The sequence below is a fragment of the Perca fluviatilis genome, chromosome 16 (assembly GCF_010015445.1).
Source record: "Perca fluviatilis chromosome 16, GENO_Pfluv_1.0, whole genome shotgun sequence".
NCBI lineage: Eukaryota > Metazoa > Chordata > Actinopteri > Perciformes > Percidae > Perca > Perca fluviatilis.
The window spans coordinates 10231226-10245370 of NC_053127.1; the positions used below are offsets into that span (position 1 = coordinate 10231226).

Consider the following 14145-nt stretch of genomic DNA (forward strand, 5'->3'; position numbering starts at 1 on the left):
GGCTAGAAATGGTGATAGGTGTAAACCGAGCCCTGGGTCTCCTGCTCTGCCTTTGAGAAAATGAAAGCTCAGATGGGCCGATCTGGAATCTTCTCCTTATGAGGTCATAAGGAGCAAGGTTACCTCCCCTTTCTCTGCTTTGCCTGCCCAGAGAATTTGGCCCCCCATGAAAGAGAGACATCATGGCTTTCAAACGAGCAAAGTGGCAGTTGGTCAAGGCCACACCCCCACCCTCCACCTTGCCCCCCCTCTCTCCTCCTCAATAGCTACAGACACAGAAATGGCGCATACTTAGGAAAGCTCATTGTGGGACTGGCTCTAGTGGCTTTAATTCTGCACCAAGGCTGAATTTCGGGAAAGAGACTTCAGATACAGTATTAGGGGACCACTAAGGTCTATATAAAAGAGACTTCAGATACAGTATTAGGGGACCACTAAGGTCTATATAAAAGACTTCAGATACAGTATTAGGGGACCACTAAGGTCTATATAAAAGACTTCAGATACAGTATTAGGGGACCACTAAGGTCTATATAAAAGACTTCAGATACAGTATTAGGGGACAACTAAGGTCTATATAAAAGACTTCAGATACAGTATTAGGGGACCACTAAGGTCTATATAAAAGACTTCAGATACAGTATTAGGGGACCACTAAGGTCTATATAAAAGACTTCAGATACTTCAGACCCCGGCAGGCCCATTTTCAGGCTGCTAATCTCTTCCGCCCCTCCCCTTCACCCACAGGGCTTAATTCCTCCACAACGCTGCTCAGTTCTGCTGTCCTGTGACGTACACACAGCCTGGAGCTTATGAGACACATGCTCCAGAGTCCGACCCATGAATACTCAATCACAATCTGTCACATTATTTAGCCTTCATTACCTCAGTTGCTGTAACTTTTGCAAGGGCTTTTTTGTGTGAAAACTCCCAACACTGAGGAAACTGTATTTTATACAGCTGAGAGAGAGTAGGCTCCATGTCCATATGTTGAGTGTGTTAGCATATTATACCTCATCCTCACACAAGGAGGATTTAGGTATCTGTGTTCTCATCATGAAACAGCTGAACTGACCAATACAAAAAGTTGATATAATCTTTTAAGGGAAAATTATTTTTCTTTGCCTAGTTTTGGCCATCATTCCTATCAGTTAATAACATTATACTCTTTAGGTGATACTGCGATCTGAGAAAGTGGCAACATCACAGCAACAATGGGACAGGAAACCCAAGACAAATTTAAAACATCAACATTTACAGACCGATGTTTCCAGATATTAGCAATTGAATTTGGTGACCAATGGAAATTATGCCTAAAGCTACAAAAGCAAGACCAAAAAGTTGTAATAAAGTGGAACTATCCCTTAAGTAGTGCAACCTAAAAAAAAAACTGCAGAAATAAAACTGCTCTGCATACGTATGTTTTACAGTACTAAAATTACACATGCTGTAAAGGTGCAAAGATGCTGTATTAAAAAAAAACAGCTTTAATATTATTTGTGCTTGGGTCAGTGGATCCTCTGGACTACATTTACCTTGAAGCAGTAGTCTGATCAATGTATAGGATGTGTGTTGCTATGTACTGGTCTGCCCAGTCAGAGGTCAGTAGGTCAGCTGTGCCCTGTAGTTTTACTCCGTGCTGTCCACATAATTAACCATCACGGTAATCGCTGCTCATTAGGGTGCTACAGCCATCCAAGTTGTTTCTTATACAGCACTTACATAAGCCTGCCTTTGCATTAGAGCGGTAATCGGTCCTTAAAAGTTAGGCCCGACAAGGCCCGAGCCCGACAAGTACATTTTGATTGACAGCTTTTTAAAAGCCCAAACCCGTTTACAGCCCGACATTATTCAAATGTGCGCACACACACAGCTCTTTTGCCATTTGTAAAGAATGAGTCATTTATACATTTTTTAACATAATTTATTCGTGACTAACGTAGGCTATGGGCCACTTGGAAGTTGGAACAAAGAAATAAAATAAGTCCTCCAGAGGCCAGCCTCCGTTTCACCTCCTCAGCATCCATTAATGCAATGTAACAAAATTAACTGTTACTAATGTAGGCTAATTACAAACTGACCGGAGCCAGTTGCTGGACGCATCGGAGGAATGAGGCACAAAGTAAACACGCCTCTCTGACCGGTACCGGGGGGGGGTTAGCGGTTAAACTGAGCGGAGGATGTGCGGAATGCATCGGTGTGTGTCGGAGCCTGGCTGGCCGCTCGGCGCCTTCAGACAAAGCTCAAGCTAACAGGCTAACGGCTGCCAAACACCGAGCGGTAACATCTGCAAAGATTAGATCTGTGAGCTCATTAATCTGCTCGGTGTGCGTCTTATAACAAACAGAGCGAACAGCCGCTGGACTCTAACATCTGTTGATCCGTGCAGGACTTCACTGTGAGCGGACTGTTTAGAGACGATGTGGCCGGCAGGTAACGTTAAAGGTTATCTGCTACTGTAGCAGAGCTGCAAGGAAACGCTGAACTGAGCTGTGTGTTTTCAGTGTTACAGTGAAGTGCAACAGTGATGCAGGTATTCATGCACAAAGTTGGCATTTCATTTCATTTGAAACGTTATTAAAAAGGTCTTAAACAGCCTTGAATTTAAGTTGGAGAATCCTGGGGTTACCCTGATTAACTCATCATTGACTGTGAGATGGCCTGCTTACCTTATGTAAGGCTGATTAATGTTGAGTAGGGCTGTTCTGGTCAAAATGACAATAAAAATGTTCCCACTCAAAATTTTAGTTTGATATGGTTCTTCTTACAAAAAAAAGAAAAGAAATATTTCATATTTTCTTCATGCAGACATAACAAATGTTATGTGAAGATAAAATACACAACGTAAAAAGATAAAGTTGTCCGGATTGTGCCCACATGCTGTCCACACCTCACTGAGATCCGAACTTAATGCTAAAAGTTATAACCACAGTGTTTTTGTCAGAAACCCATCGCTAGGTTTCCACAATTCTGACACATTTTTGTTGTTTCTAAAACACTTTTTATTCCACCGCATTTTACTCCGCTGCTTCATTACACGATTATGTTACATCCAGGTCCCCCCCCCCCCGCCACTTGCGCACATTTTGTCTCGTGGAGTAACTCCCACTTAAAGTTTGGTTTAATGCAACGGATCTCAGTGCTAATGCAAACGTGTCAGAATCATTGCCACATGAATAGAAATGAAGCAAAAGCATGAATTGAAATGGCAAGTGATAATACGATTAATCTAATGTTGAGTACAGATGTAGGGTATTTACCTGAGTTTTTGTTTGTTCTTCCTCAGGCACTGGCTGGCCACCTATTTTGTCATCTGGTACGGTGGGCCCTACATGACATATGACATCATCGCCATGTACCTAAGTCACTTCCACCGCTTCCGCGTCAAAGGGCACGAGGACTACAAGCAGCATTCGCTGAGGACCATAAACTCCTTCATCCGCAGAGAGTTCCTGCTGGTGTTGCATCACATCGCCCTGCTCACAATCCTGCTGCCTGTCACGCTGGTGAGGAGGGGAGGGAGGGGTGCTGAGAAAAATCAGGCAACGTTGATGAGGTCTTGTTGTCAGTAGTCAAAACATATAATAAGATCAAAACTGAAATTAAAATAAGAAAATAAGAAATAGCGCAGGCAGCACTATGGCTGGGTACCGAATTCAATACTTTTTAGGCACCGGCTGGATTGTCTCCATAGTAATTAAAAATGCCTCGTCATTCAATACCAAAAAACCTAAGGAGTAAATCTCATCAGTGACAGTGAGCCAATAAGCACGCAGCATGCTTCTACCAAGATCTAATAACGCTGGTGATTGGCTGTCTAACGTTACACGTCGTAGAGACACGCAGGAAAAACTCTACGTTACACAGAGACAGGGCTCAAGTAGTAGAAGCTGAAAAATAAATACTAAGATTTAGGGGTGGGGGGGGGGAATCGATACAGTATAGTATTGCGATATTTTTTGTGGCAATACTGTGTCGATACACAGACGCCAAGTATCGATCTTTTATGATATATGTGTTGGTCAGTCTGTCTGCTTGACAATCCCATTTTGCAGCAATAAAATTGAAGTGAGATGATAAAACAGATGTTGACAACATTTTCCTTTGGGGACATCATTTGAAATTGGGAAAAATTAGAAGTTGGAAAAAAGGTAATACATTGCAATATATCACTATATCGACTATTGCAGTAGGTTTAAAATCGCAATAATATCGTATTGTGATGATATCGTATCGTGAGGCCTCTGGTGATTCCCACCCCTACTAAGATTTGTGCCGTAACGTGTTATTTCTTTTTGTCGAAATGGATTTTATAAAATCGGGATCGGAAAAAGGAACCGGTATTAAAGTCATGGTGTTGGTATCGGAGAATGTTTTAATGGTACCCAGCCCTAGGCAGCACTGGTAGTGATGGATCACTAGTTTGCTGCAGTGGCTGCTGGTAGGAATCGCTGACCTGTAATGCTGTTGCTAACACGATTAGCCTCTCAGATCTTCATCTCCACTGCGGGATTACCAGCTGTTTACTACAACTGTTATGGATCTCATGGGGTTGTTCAACGTGTGACAGTAACACCAAATTTTTTGGGTTGTCATTGCTACTGTAAAGTAAATATATTTGAGTTGGATGTTGCTGTCTAAAGCTACTAACGTCTTTACTGGTGTAGGTTCTAAAAAGAAAAACAGATACTAGCCTTCTTTGTTAATAGTAACTGAAACATTTTTCTTATTTGCGATATTTTCGAGCTGAAATAAGTCAAGATCAAGTTTCATTTATTGTCATTCTACAACACAAGGTTGCACAACGAAATGCAGGTTGTAATCAGTTTAGGCTACACAAGAAAAGAAGACAAAAAGTCGCTCAACAGAAAACGTACAGTCTTTGATATAGAGCTGGGCAATATATCGATATCGTGATATGAGACTAGATATCCTCTTAGATTTTGGATATTGTAATATGGCATTGGTGTTGTCTTTTCCTGGTTTTAAAGGCTGCATTATGGTGAAGTTGTGTTTTCTGAACTCACCAGACTGTTGTAACTGTTCTATTATTTGCCTTTACCCACTTAGTCATTATATCCACATTACTGATGATTATTTATCAAAAATCTCATTGTGTAAATATTTTGTGAAAGCACCAATAGTCAACACTACAATATCGTTGCGGTACTGATATCGATGTATTTGGGCAAAAATATCGTGATCTTTGATTTTGTCCATATCGCCCAGCCCTACTTTGATAGTTGATTAATTGTTTGACTTTTACATGTGATTTAAAAAAAAAAAAAAAAAATGTTTTGCTCATTTTCCATCATAGTTAACTTATTATATATTTAGGATAATGACTATTGCTTGAACTAAACAAGGTATTTTGATGTCAATATTTTTTGTGATATTTTATAGACCAAATGAATAACCAATAATTCATCTTGTGAAGTGCTCATTGCATGAGTAGAATCTGGTCTCAAATGCAAGTCTCCTTCAAAAACAATCCAAGGCACACTTTAGGGTTTGTAAAAAACAACAATTTTATATTACATGGCATTATACATTTAAAATGACTAATCTGTTGATCAAGAAAATCAGTCCTACTGAATTTAGGTGTGCGTGTGTGAGCTTAAAATGGATTATACTGGTGCTCTTGACATCATACATTACATCAAAGAGAGTTCCCACTTGTGATAAGTCATGTGCTCTCTGTACTGTCCACTGCCAGTAATGCGTTATTAGTGTGTGAAGTAATGTAGTGCATTGTTTTCAAATCAATCCTTGCTTTAAGCTGCCTTATCTCTTAATGATTACTTAAGTGGCAACAATTAAATAAACATGATGCTCACTGCCAATGATTACCAATCAATGGCAAAAGTATTTTTTTAAGTCTCTGCAAGTCATATTTCAGCGGAGAAAAAAAAAATTACACCGCGCGCACAGAATAAAAATCCGTTCCCTCGGTTTCATAAAAGTGAGCAAAGTTAGAAAGATATTCACAGATTCCGACTTCCGGGATAAATTACTTTATAGCAAAATGTTATTAAATCACAAACGATGCATCTTTCCTAACGTAGTAATGTTAACGAGCTACAAACTCATTTTCATCAAAACGAGCCGTTCTCCGCCCAGGAGAAAATAACATTGGTCTATATGAGCAGCCAGCAGTGAGACAGCAGTAAGACCGGACGAGTGCTTATAGGGATCATCTGCAAACTACAACACCGACACAAAAATATCTATTAATTTAATGATTAAATAAGGTAGCGTCTCCAAACTTGTAACTGTAGTACAACTAGCAGGAGACAAGTTATAATTGAGGTATGTTTGGAGACACTACCTTATTTGATCATTAAATTAATAGATATTTTAGTGTCGGTGTTGTAGTTTGTAGACTGTCCCTATAAGCACTCGTCTTACTGCAGTCTCACTGCCGGTTGCTACTAAAGACCAAGGTTATTTCTCCAGGTCGGAGGACGGCTCGTTTTGATTAAAATGAGTTTGTAGCTCATTGTTAATCCTACTATGTTAGGAAAGATGCGTCCTTTGTGATTTTAATAACCTTTCACTATAGAGTAATTGATCCCAGAAGTTCAAATCTGTGAATATCTTTCTAACTTTGCTCACTTTTATAAAACAGAGGGCACGGATTATGAATCCGTGCGAACAGTTTATGAAACCGAGGGAACTTTTATTCTGTGCGCACGGTTTAGTTTTTTTTTTCTCAGCTGACCCCAGGGGGGGCTCCGTAGATTTCAAGCTGTACTGAGAGAAAGGGACCTAGATGCTACCTGGAATATAGGGAAGAGGCAATACGTTTTGATTTAAAAAAAAAAAAAAAAAATATACCCAATATGTTGGTGTGAAAACATGCTAATACACCTGGTTCTCAAAACATGTTATCTCACCGTGCCTACCTCCAGAATTACTGCATGTAACCAGATCACCTCACAACATTGAGTACACATGGTTTCAATCTGCTTGTAGCTTATAGATTAGATTAAAACCCCTTGGCTTGTACAAGCCTTGCTTTGTAATAAGATGAACGAAAGCAGTTTGAACCAGCAACAGAATGAACCTACTACTGAACTCAGTTCAGTCAGATTTAGCGCTAGTGATGACGTTTGCTTTCTGTCGTATGTTCTAAAGTGGCAGTGATCGCTTAGCCTAAAAAAATAAACTCTACAAACTACATAGTTTAAAAAGTGAGTATATTTCTTTGAATGAACTAGAGCCCAAACAATATGGGATTTTTGAGACCAATACTGATTTTAGAGGGGAAAAATTCACAGATTACCGACATAGTTTACTTTTGAGCTGGAATGAAAATGACCCCTTTCTATGTTGTTTGTGCACCAATATGACTATCCAAAGGTACTCAAAAGGCTGCTAATAATTAATAAATAAATGTCTAAATTAACATCAGTACTGTATGTTCAGTATCAGTCAATTGCTGACCATTTAAATAAAGAATAAATACAAATGGAGTAATAGAATAGTATGTTCAGTATCACACTCAGCTGGACCAACTACATTATGACACCATTTCTAAATCACCCCCAGCATCGTTTTCTGCATTACATGTTCTGTTTTCATATCTGTGGATATTACAAATAGTGTGTTGGTATCCTAAACTGCCATTTCTGCTAGAATCGAATATCCTTTCTAAAATAAATTGACACAATGAAGCAAACACTTAAAGAAATTACGTTGTGGCTTGTAAACCAAAGTGCTTGAAGGATCGTCGAACAGCCTCTATAACTTTCTGAAACCAACAATCAGGTACTCAGTTAATCGTGTCTCACTCCTCCCTAGGACAGCAGACTTTTCAATTTTGAAGTATGCGTTTCAAGCATGAGAGGTGGATTACACTAATGAGCCAGTATACATTACTAAATCCTAGTAATTTAAAAACTGAAGAAGTATTGGTCAAACTCCATGAAGTTCTCAGATTTGTGCAGTAGAGTGGAATACTTTACTGATTTACTGCATGGTCCATTTCCAGTCCAACATAACTTCAACGGAATAACTATTGTTCAGGCTTCAAGGTAGTAAATGGCAGGAAAGGGAAGAGAACAGTCATCTAGAACTTATTAATTACTTTCTTTGAACCAATGGCAACAAATGATAATTGTTTTCTTTTCCGTCCTTGAATTGTAAGTGATGCAAGGAGAATGAAAGGTGCAGGTTGTTTTTGCTGAGATACGAGTGGTAGTGGATTGCAGAGAGGACAAATGGGCGCCAGGCAAAGATCTCAATGTACAAGAAACGGAAAAGATGATTTGAATAGATGAATATACAGTCAGTCAAGCGAGGGCAAGGGGGAAGCAAGCAACAAAGGAGGCGAGGTAGTGCGGACCATGATGACTTTTAATGCAGGTGTGAACCGCAAATTGGAAACCCACTGAACTGTTAAACCTGAGTTCACCGTGAACACAGTTTGATCAGTAAAGCATGCAAGGAAGTTCATAATAGGGCTTCAGTTTCTGAGGAATGCCTTACTCTGATTATTTCAGTGTTGGTCAGAATAGAAGCCACTTTATACTGTATTGTAGTCATACAAAGAATTTTATTTTTCTAAAAAAAAAAAAATAAAAAAGTATACATACAAAATTTATATATATATATATATATATATATATATATATATACACACACACACACACACACACACACACACACACACACACACACACACACACACACACACACTTGAATAAGGTTATTCTGGAGCATTTTCCAGACTGTCTTCACTCGACCGATAGAGTAGTTATATGCCATAGAGTTTACAGAAACATGTATTGTAGCCACTCTCCTCTCCTAGTGGTATCCCAGGTTATCAGGCCAGGTGCAGTGGAAACTCGACCCTTTTTTGTTTGCAGTGGCAATATGAGATCACATTACCCTACATTATTCAGCTCCAGCTGCAGTCGTCCTCTCCTTTCTCTAAACTCAACCAGCCCTCTTTTTGATTCACCTCTTGTTCCTTCACTCATCAGCGTTATGCCTGGGTAACACATGATCTGGTAGAGTTATCCAGCAAGCCTGTTAAAGGGATAGTTCAGATTTTTTTGAAGTAGGGTTGTATGAGGTATTTATTTCTAGTCGGTTTATTAACTATTGTAGATGGTGGTTGGCACGACCCCAGGCAAGAGTACCGGCACAGAAGCTGACCAATGTACTGCTAAACGTATTTTAGCAACCTGAAAAAAGCCCCCAAAAAAAAATCAATATCAGTTTAAGTGTATGCCATAGTAGAAATATATTTTATATGTATTCTTCTTGTATCGCGCCAGCCGAATGATTTAACGGTCATCAACATGCCCACTCGCGCCCTGTGAATTCTCCGGAAGCAAGTTTAGAGTTCATCAGGTGTATTCAGATTGTTTACTGAGGTAAAAATTCAAAACTACACTCAAATGTAAAGCAGTATGATCACCAAATGTACTTGAATCAAAAGTAAAAGTATTCAATAAGTTTTTATTATTTTATGATTAGGAAAGTTCACTGGATTATTTTTTACTATTTAGATGTACTATGTATTTTAATCTGTATTTGACAGGTAAACACGGTGGAGGGTAAAGTTTAAATGATGCCTCATGCAGCATCTCGAACATACATAGACAAAGGTAACACACACCCATGGCAGGTGGGGGTGGGATGAGCCAGGTAGTTTGTTGGGGGTGGTGTAAAGTTCCCCTCTGTCGTCTCAGTCATTCTTTCATGGGCAGATGGCAAGGCCACGTCTGGAGCCGCTCATGCTTTATTCATCATCAGCACAAGCTAGGCTACCAGACAGTGCTTGTTTTTGTCTGAAGTGTCTCTATCCATCCAGGCTGACTCACCTATTCTAGGATGGCCTCTCTTAACTCCTCAGCACTGTGCCACTGGTCAATATTTGAAAGCTTCATTCATTACTTATGGACAGGACATCACTCCCGCCTCTGCCCCGGTTCTCCTCCCGCTGCCTTTTGTGCCATGTTGAAGTTGTGGTAAAATAAGACCTTATCTGCCTATGTGGATCTTGATAGTCTTTTCGTACTCATTTCTGAACCACATACAAGGCTCCCTAAAATTGAGGCTAAGCAATGGCGCCTTCTTTTGCCTGTGTTTGGAGGATACAAGTGGAGTTCTCCATTGTGAACAGTCTATTGGAGACTATTGGACAATCCTCCTCAACTAGTAAAGTTGGAAAATATCACACCGCCACGTCAAGTTTACAAGCTATTTGTACTTTTTTGTGTGGTCACCATTGACATGTAAATATATCACTTAAATTGGACCAATAAGAAAGGTACTGTAAAGGATGCCATCCCAGTATGAACCAGTATAACATTGGCATCTTGTTAGCAGCCTGGATATGGTCTGAGTAATCACGAGTTTATTAGAATTACATTTATTTAAGAATTAAATAGAGATATGGATATATGTACCCATTAATCTGGCACATTATTGTGCACCACCCGTTTTTGTTCTCTTGTTAGGCTAGATGGCATAATTTTTTTTTTTCAGCCTTTTTGGCTTTCAGGTCTTCCAAAGCCACCACATCCATGAGCTGTCTAAGAGCATCCTTCCCTTGAATTTGGACATGGCTTAAGACTGTTGGTATGAGAAATGTGATGAGAATTCAAAAACATTTCATCCTGGCTTACACAACCAGGAAAACTAATTTTTCCTGTTTTGTTTTTTTGTTAAGATTTTTTTTTGTGTGCATTTTAGGCCTTTATTTGTATAGGACAGCTTAGGGGAGAGAGAGGGGGAATGACATGCAGCAAAGGGCCGCAGGTCGGAGTTGAACCCGCGGCCGCTGTGTCGAGGAGTAAACCTCTATATATGGGCGCCCGCTCTACCAGGTGAGCTAACCAGGCGCCCATTTTTCCTGTGTAACACTACTGTACAACCTGCTTTTGTACCAAACTTGTACATAGATTAGAAGTTGTATTTGCAGTTTTGATTAAAGATACTTACAACAACAACTCACTCAACAAGTGAGGCAAGCAGAGCCATTTTTGCCTTAGTTTTGTTTACATGACATCTCTCAAGTACACGGAGTGCTGCTGTCGACTGATAACTGAAGAGCGGCTGTCCAAGTCCCGCCCATGCCTTCCTGCTATAACCGATCACACTGACATCCTCTCTCACCAGATACTACACAAAATACTATAACATATTATATATAACTATATAAAGCTAGTAGCCTGACAAGCCAGACCCACACCAAGATGTTGGGTCTGGGAACTCACCGTTGGCAGGGCTCAATCCGAGGGGCGGGATAAACGGTTGTCTTTCAAATTCCCTCTGCACTCATAGCCAACCAGAGCAACGCTAGTTGATAGATTAAAGCCCATTCGAAAGACCGCTGTTCGCTAGCAGCAGCAGCCATCATCTTTGTTTTCAAGTATCAGGGAATTCACGCGGAACTGTCATAGCTCTGCCGTCCTTATGTTAACCGACTCTATACACGATGTGATTGGCCTGACCAGAGTTTGGTTTTTCCAGCTCGCAAGCCAACGGAGAATTGCTAGACTGACCCTGGCTGCAAATTACATTTGCTGCCGTCTAGATTTCTAGGCTATAAAGCTAGAGCACCTTCAGTCCAAATCCATCAGAATCAACCTTGAGAAAACACGTGTTTAAAACCTGATATTACCCCATGTCTTTTAAAGCCTCTCTTACCATATCATATGTACTGAGACTGTTCCAGAAATTGTCCTTGAATGTCAGCTGTGTTTTTTTTTTTTTTTTCCATGCTCATGTTTGTTTGCTTACTCTGTGTGCTCTGTTTGTCTGTTCCTCAGTTCTTCAGAAGGGACCAGGGGGATTTCTTCATTGGCTGCTTGTTTCTAACAGAGCTCAGCACGCCCTTCGTCTCCCTGGGGAAGATACTTATTCAGGTGAGACAGCGCGTACGCACCTTGCATTTACCAGACGCAAACTGGGAAGTTCTACACCGGTCGTGTACTGTATGCTGTCCCTTTTTAATATAAAACTCCCAAAGCCGAAGGTTTTAAGACCGCGTGGAGTAAAAAATGCAAACGTTCTGATGTCTGGCTAAGTAGCTTACTATTTACAGTAGGGCTGGGACGATATGCTTTTGTACCGATTCTATTATTTCACTATACATGGGTGCTGATTTGATTTGTATTGCGATTTTCATTCATTGCAATTCTAGTATTGCGATGAGTAGTATTGAGTTTTGTGATTTTCTTTTCCTTCTTTAACAAAATAAAAAAGAACATAAACAAAAAATATTCGGGTGAATCATTGGTATAAAAAAAACATTGATTCTGGGCAAAATAATTTATTTAAAAAAAATTTTCTCTTGTAAACGTACCATTTGAAAATATGAAGTAAAAGAAAAAAAAGCCGGCATAGTTTTGGTTTCAAAAAGCAGCCGAGAGCATCTTTTGTTGTAACTGCTACAGTATCCTAGAGCGCTATATGGAGCAGTGCTAACGTTAGATTAAACAAAGCGGTGGAGCGCGCTAGAAAAAGAATTGCTAATGTTACATAACAGGGAGCACCCAGTCATATGGTATAAGTCGCTGTGCTCCAACTCCATTTTTTTGTTGTTATGGAAGCGACAGGTCTCGATACTCCGCTTGTCATTGGTTGGCTGTCAAAAAAGCGCCTGACGTAGGTAGGGCTGAACGATATTGGAAAATAATCTAATTGCGATTCTTTTTTTCTTTTTTCTTTTTTCTTTCACCAATATTGTGATTGCAATTTAATATGCGATTATTTTTGAAGCGCTTTGTCTTCTGTATTATTCAACAAAGACAAGCAATAAATCATTGTATAGTATGAACAACACAAGATTAGATAGATTAAACAAACTGTTCTTTCCTGAAGACGAGGCCTGTAAGTGATGATGAAATTAGGTGATGCGTGAATTTATATGAATGACATGTTTTATTTAACTACTTCAAAGCATAATGCTAATTTTAAGCAATGCATACTGTAAGTGGCACTTAAGACCATATTTCGCACATGTATATTTGAAATGAAGCCATCGACAGCAGGGATCTTCAACCGGGGGCCCTGGACCCCTAGCAGTCCTCAGAGTTACTGCAGGGGCTGGCCCTCCAAATTATTGTAAAATCTTTTTCAAAAATATAAAAGCCTTAACATAAATCCAACATATTAGCAATTATAAACCCCCATTGATTGGTAAGGTTACTGGCCTATAGGTAAGGTACTCACTAAGATCCACAGATACAGCTCAACCTAAATATTCACTGTGCCACATGTATGTAATGTGTTTAACATTAAAACATGATTTATAAAAAAACATTAACAGCTTAGTACTCTATGCAAGAAAGGTCTGTATAAAGGCTTTAGGCCGCCCTACACGTTATTGTAGGCCCAGTTTATGTAACTTCATTTTATAAAATACAGTATATGTAGTAGGGGGGTCCCTGCTCCATCTCTCTCTCTCAGTCAAGGGGTCCTTGACTTAAAAAATGTTGAAGACCCCTGATCTACAGCATAAATGTTATGACTGTCTGGGCAAAAAAAGGTCATTCATTCTTTTTCTTTTCCTACTAAGGTGATGTACAGTGCCTTGCATCATCAAAACCCTGAGTATCTCAATTTCATTTGGGATGTAGCTCATCACTGTACCATCAATAATTAAGGTGCATGGCTCACCACAAAGAAATAAAATGAAAAAAGAAACCCATCAGTCAGTGGCATTCAGCTATGAAGCCATGGCACTGTTCACTCTCCCTGCCTCTTAACCCAGTAACAGCAGTTCATGCCTTCATTAGTTCCACTCATACAGTGGGCATTACATCCTGCACTTTGACGTAAAGCCGTGAACTAAGAATAGAGTAGAAGAGCCTTACTGTGTATCCCAGTGAAATCAGTGGACCATGGGGTTTCAGGTCTTTGCTGACATCTGGTGTCAGCAGAGAAAAGAGCAAAGCAAAGCTCCATTGCTCTCTTCTGGGCTAGATCAGCACTAAAAGACATTTCTACTGCTCTCAACAGCAGGGTTGATTCCTATTGATCTCTCCCACAGTCTTTCACATCAAAGATAAGAAAATGATGATGATGATCATCATGATACATATGTTTTGTTGACGTTTGGCATGACTGTAAAGAATGGTGAAGAGGTAGCAACGATTGAAGTCCAGGAATTAAGATCTCAAAATC

General features: G+C 39.8%; 1 protein-coding gene across 1 annotated transcript in view; it reads left to right on the top strand.

Moving 5' to 3' along the window:
- Positions 1–14145, top strand: part of tlcd3a (TLC domain containing 3A) — a 34114-nt gene that overhangs the window by 11007 nt on the left and 8962 nt on the right. Inside the window, exons 3-4 of the mRNA XM_039777041.1 lie at positions 3287–3506; positions 11787–11882. Of these exons, the coding sequence (XP_039632975.1) occupies positions 3287–3506; positions 11787–11882 (316 nt within the window). The remainder of the gene's footprint in view (positions 1–3286; positions 3507–11786; positions 11883–14145) is intronic.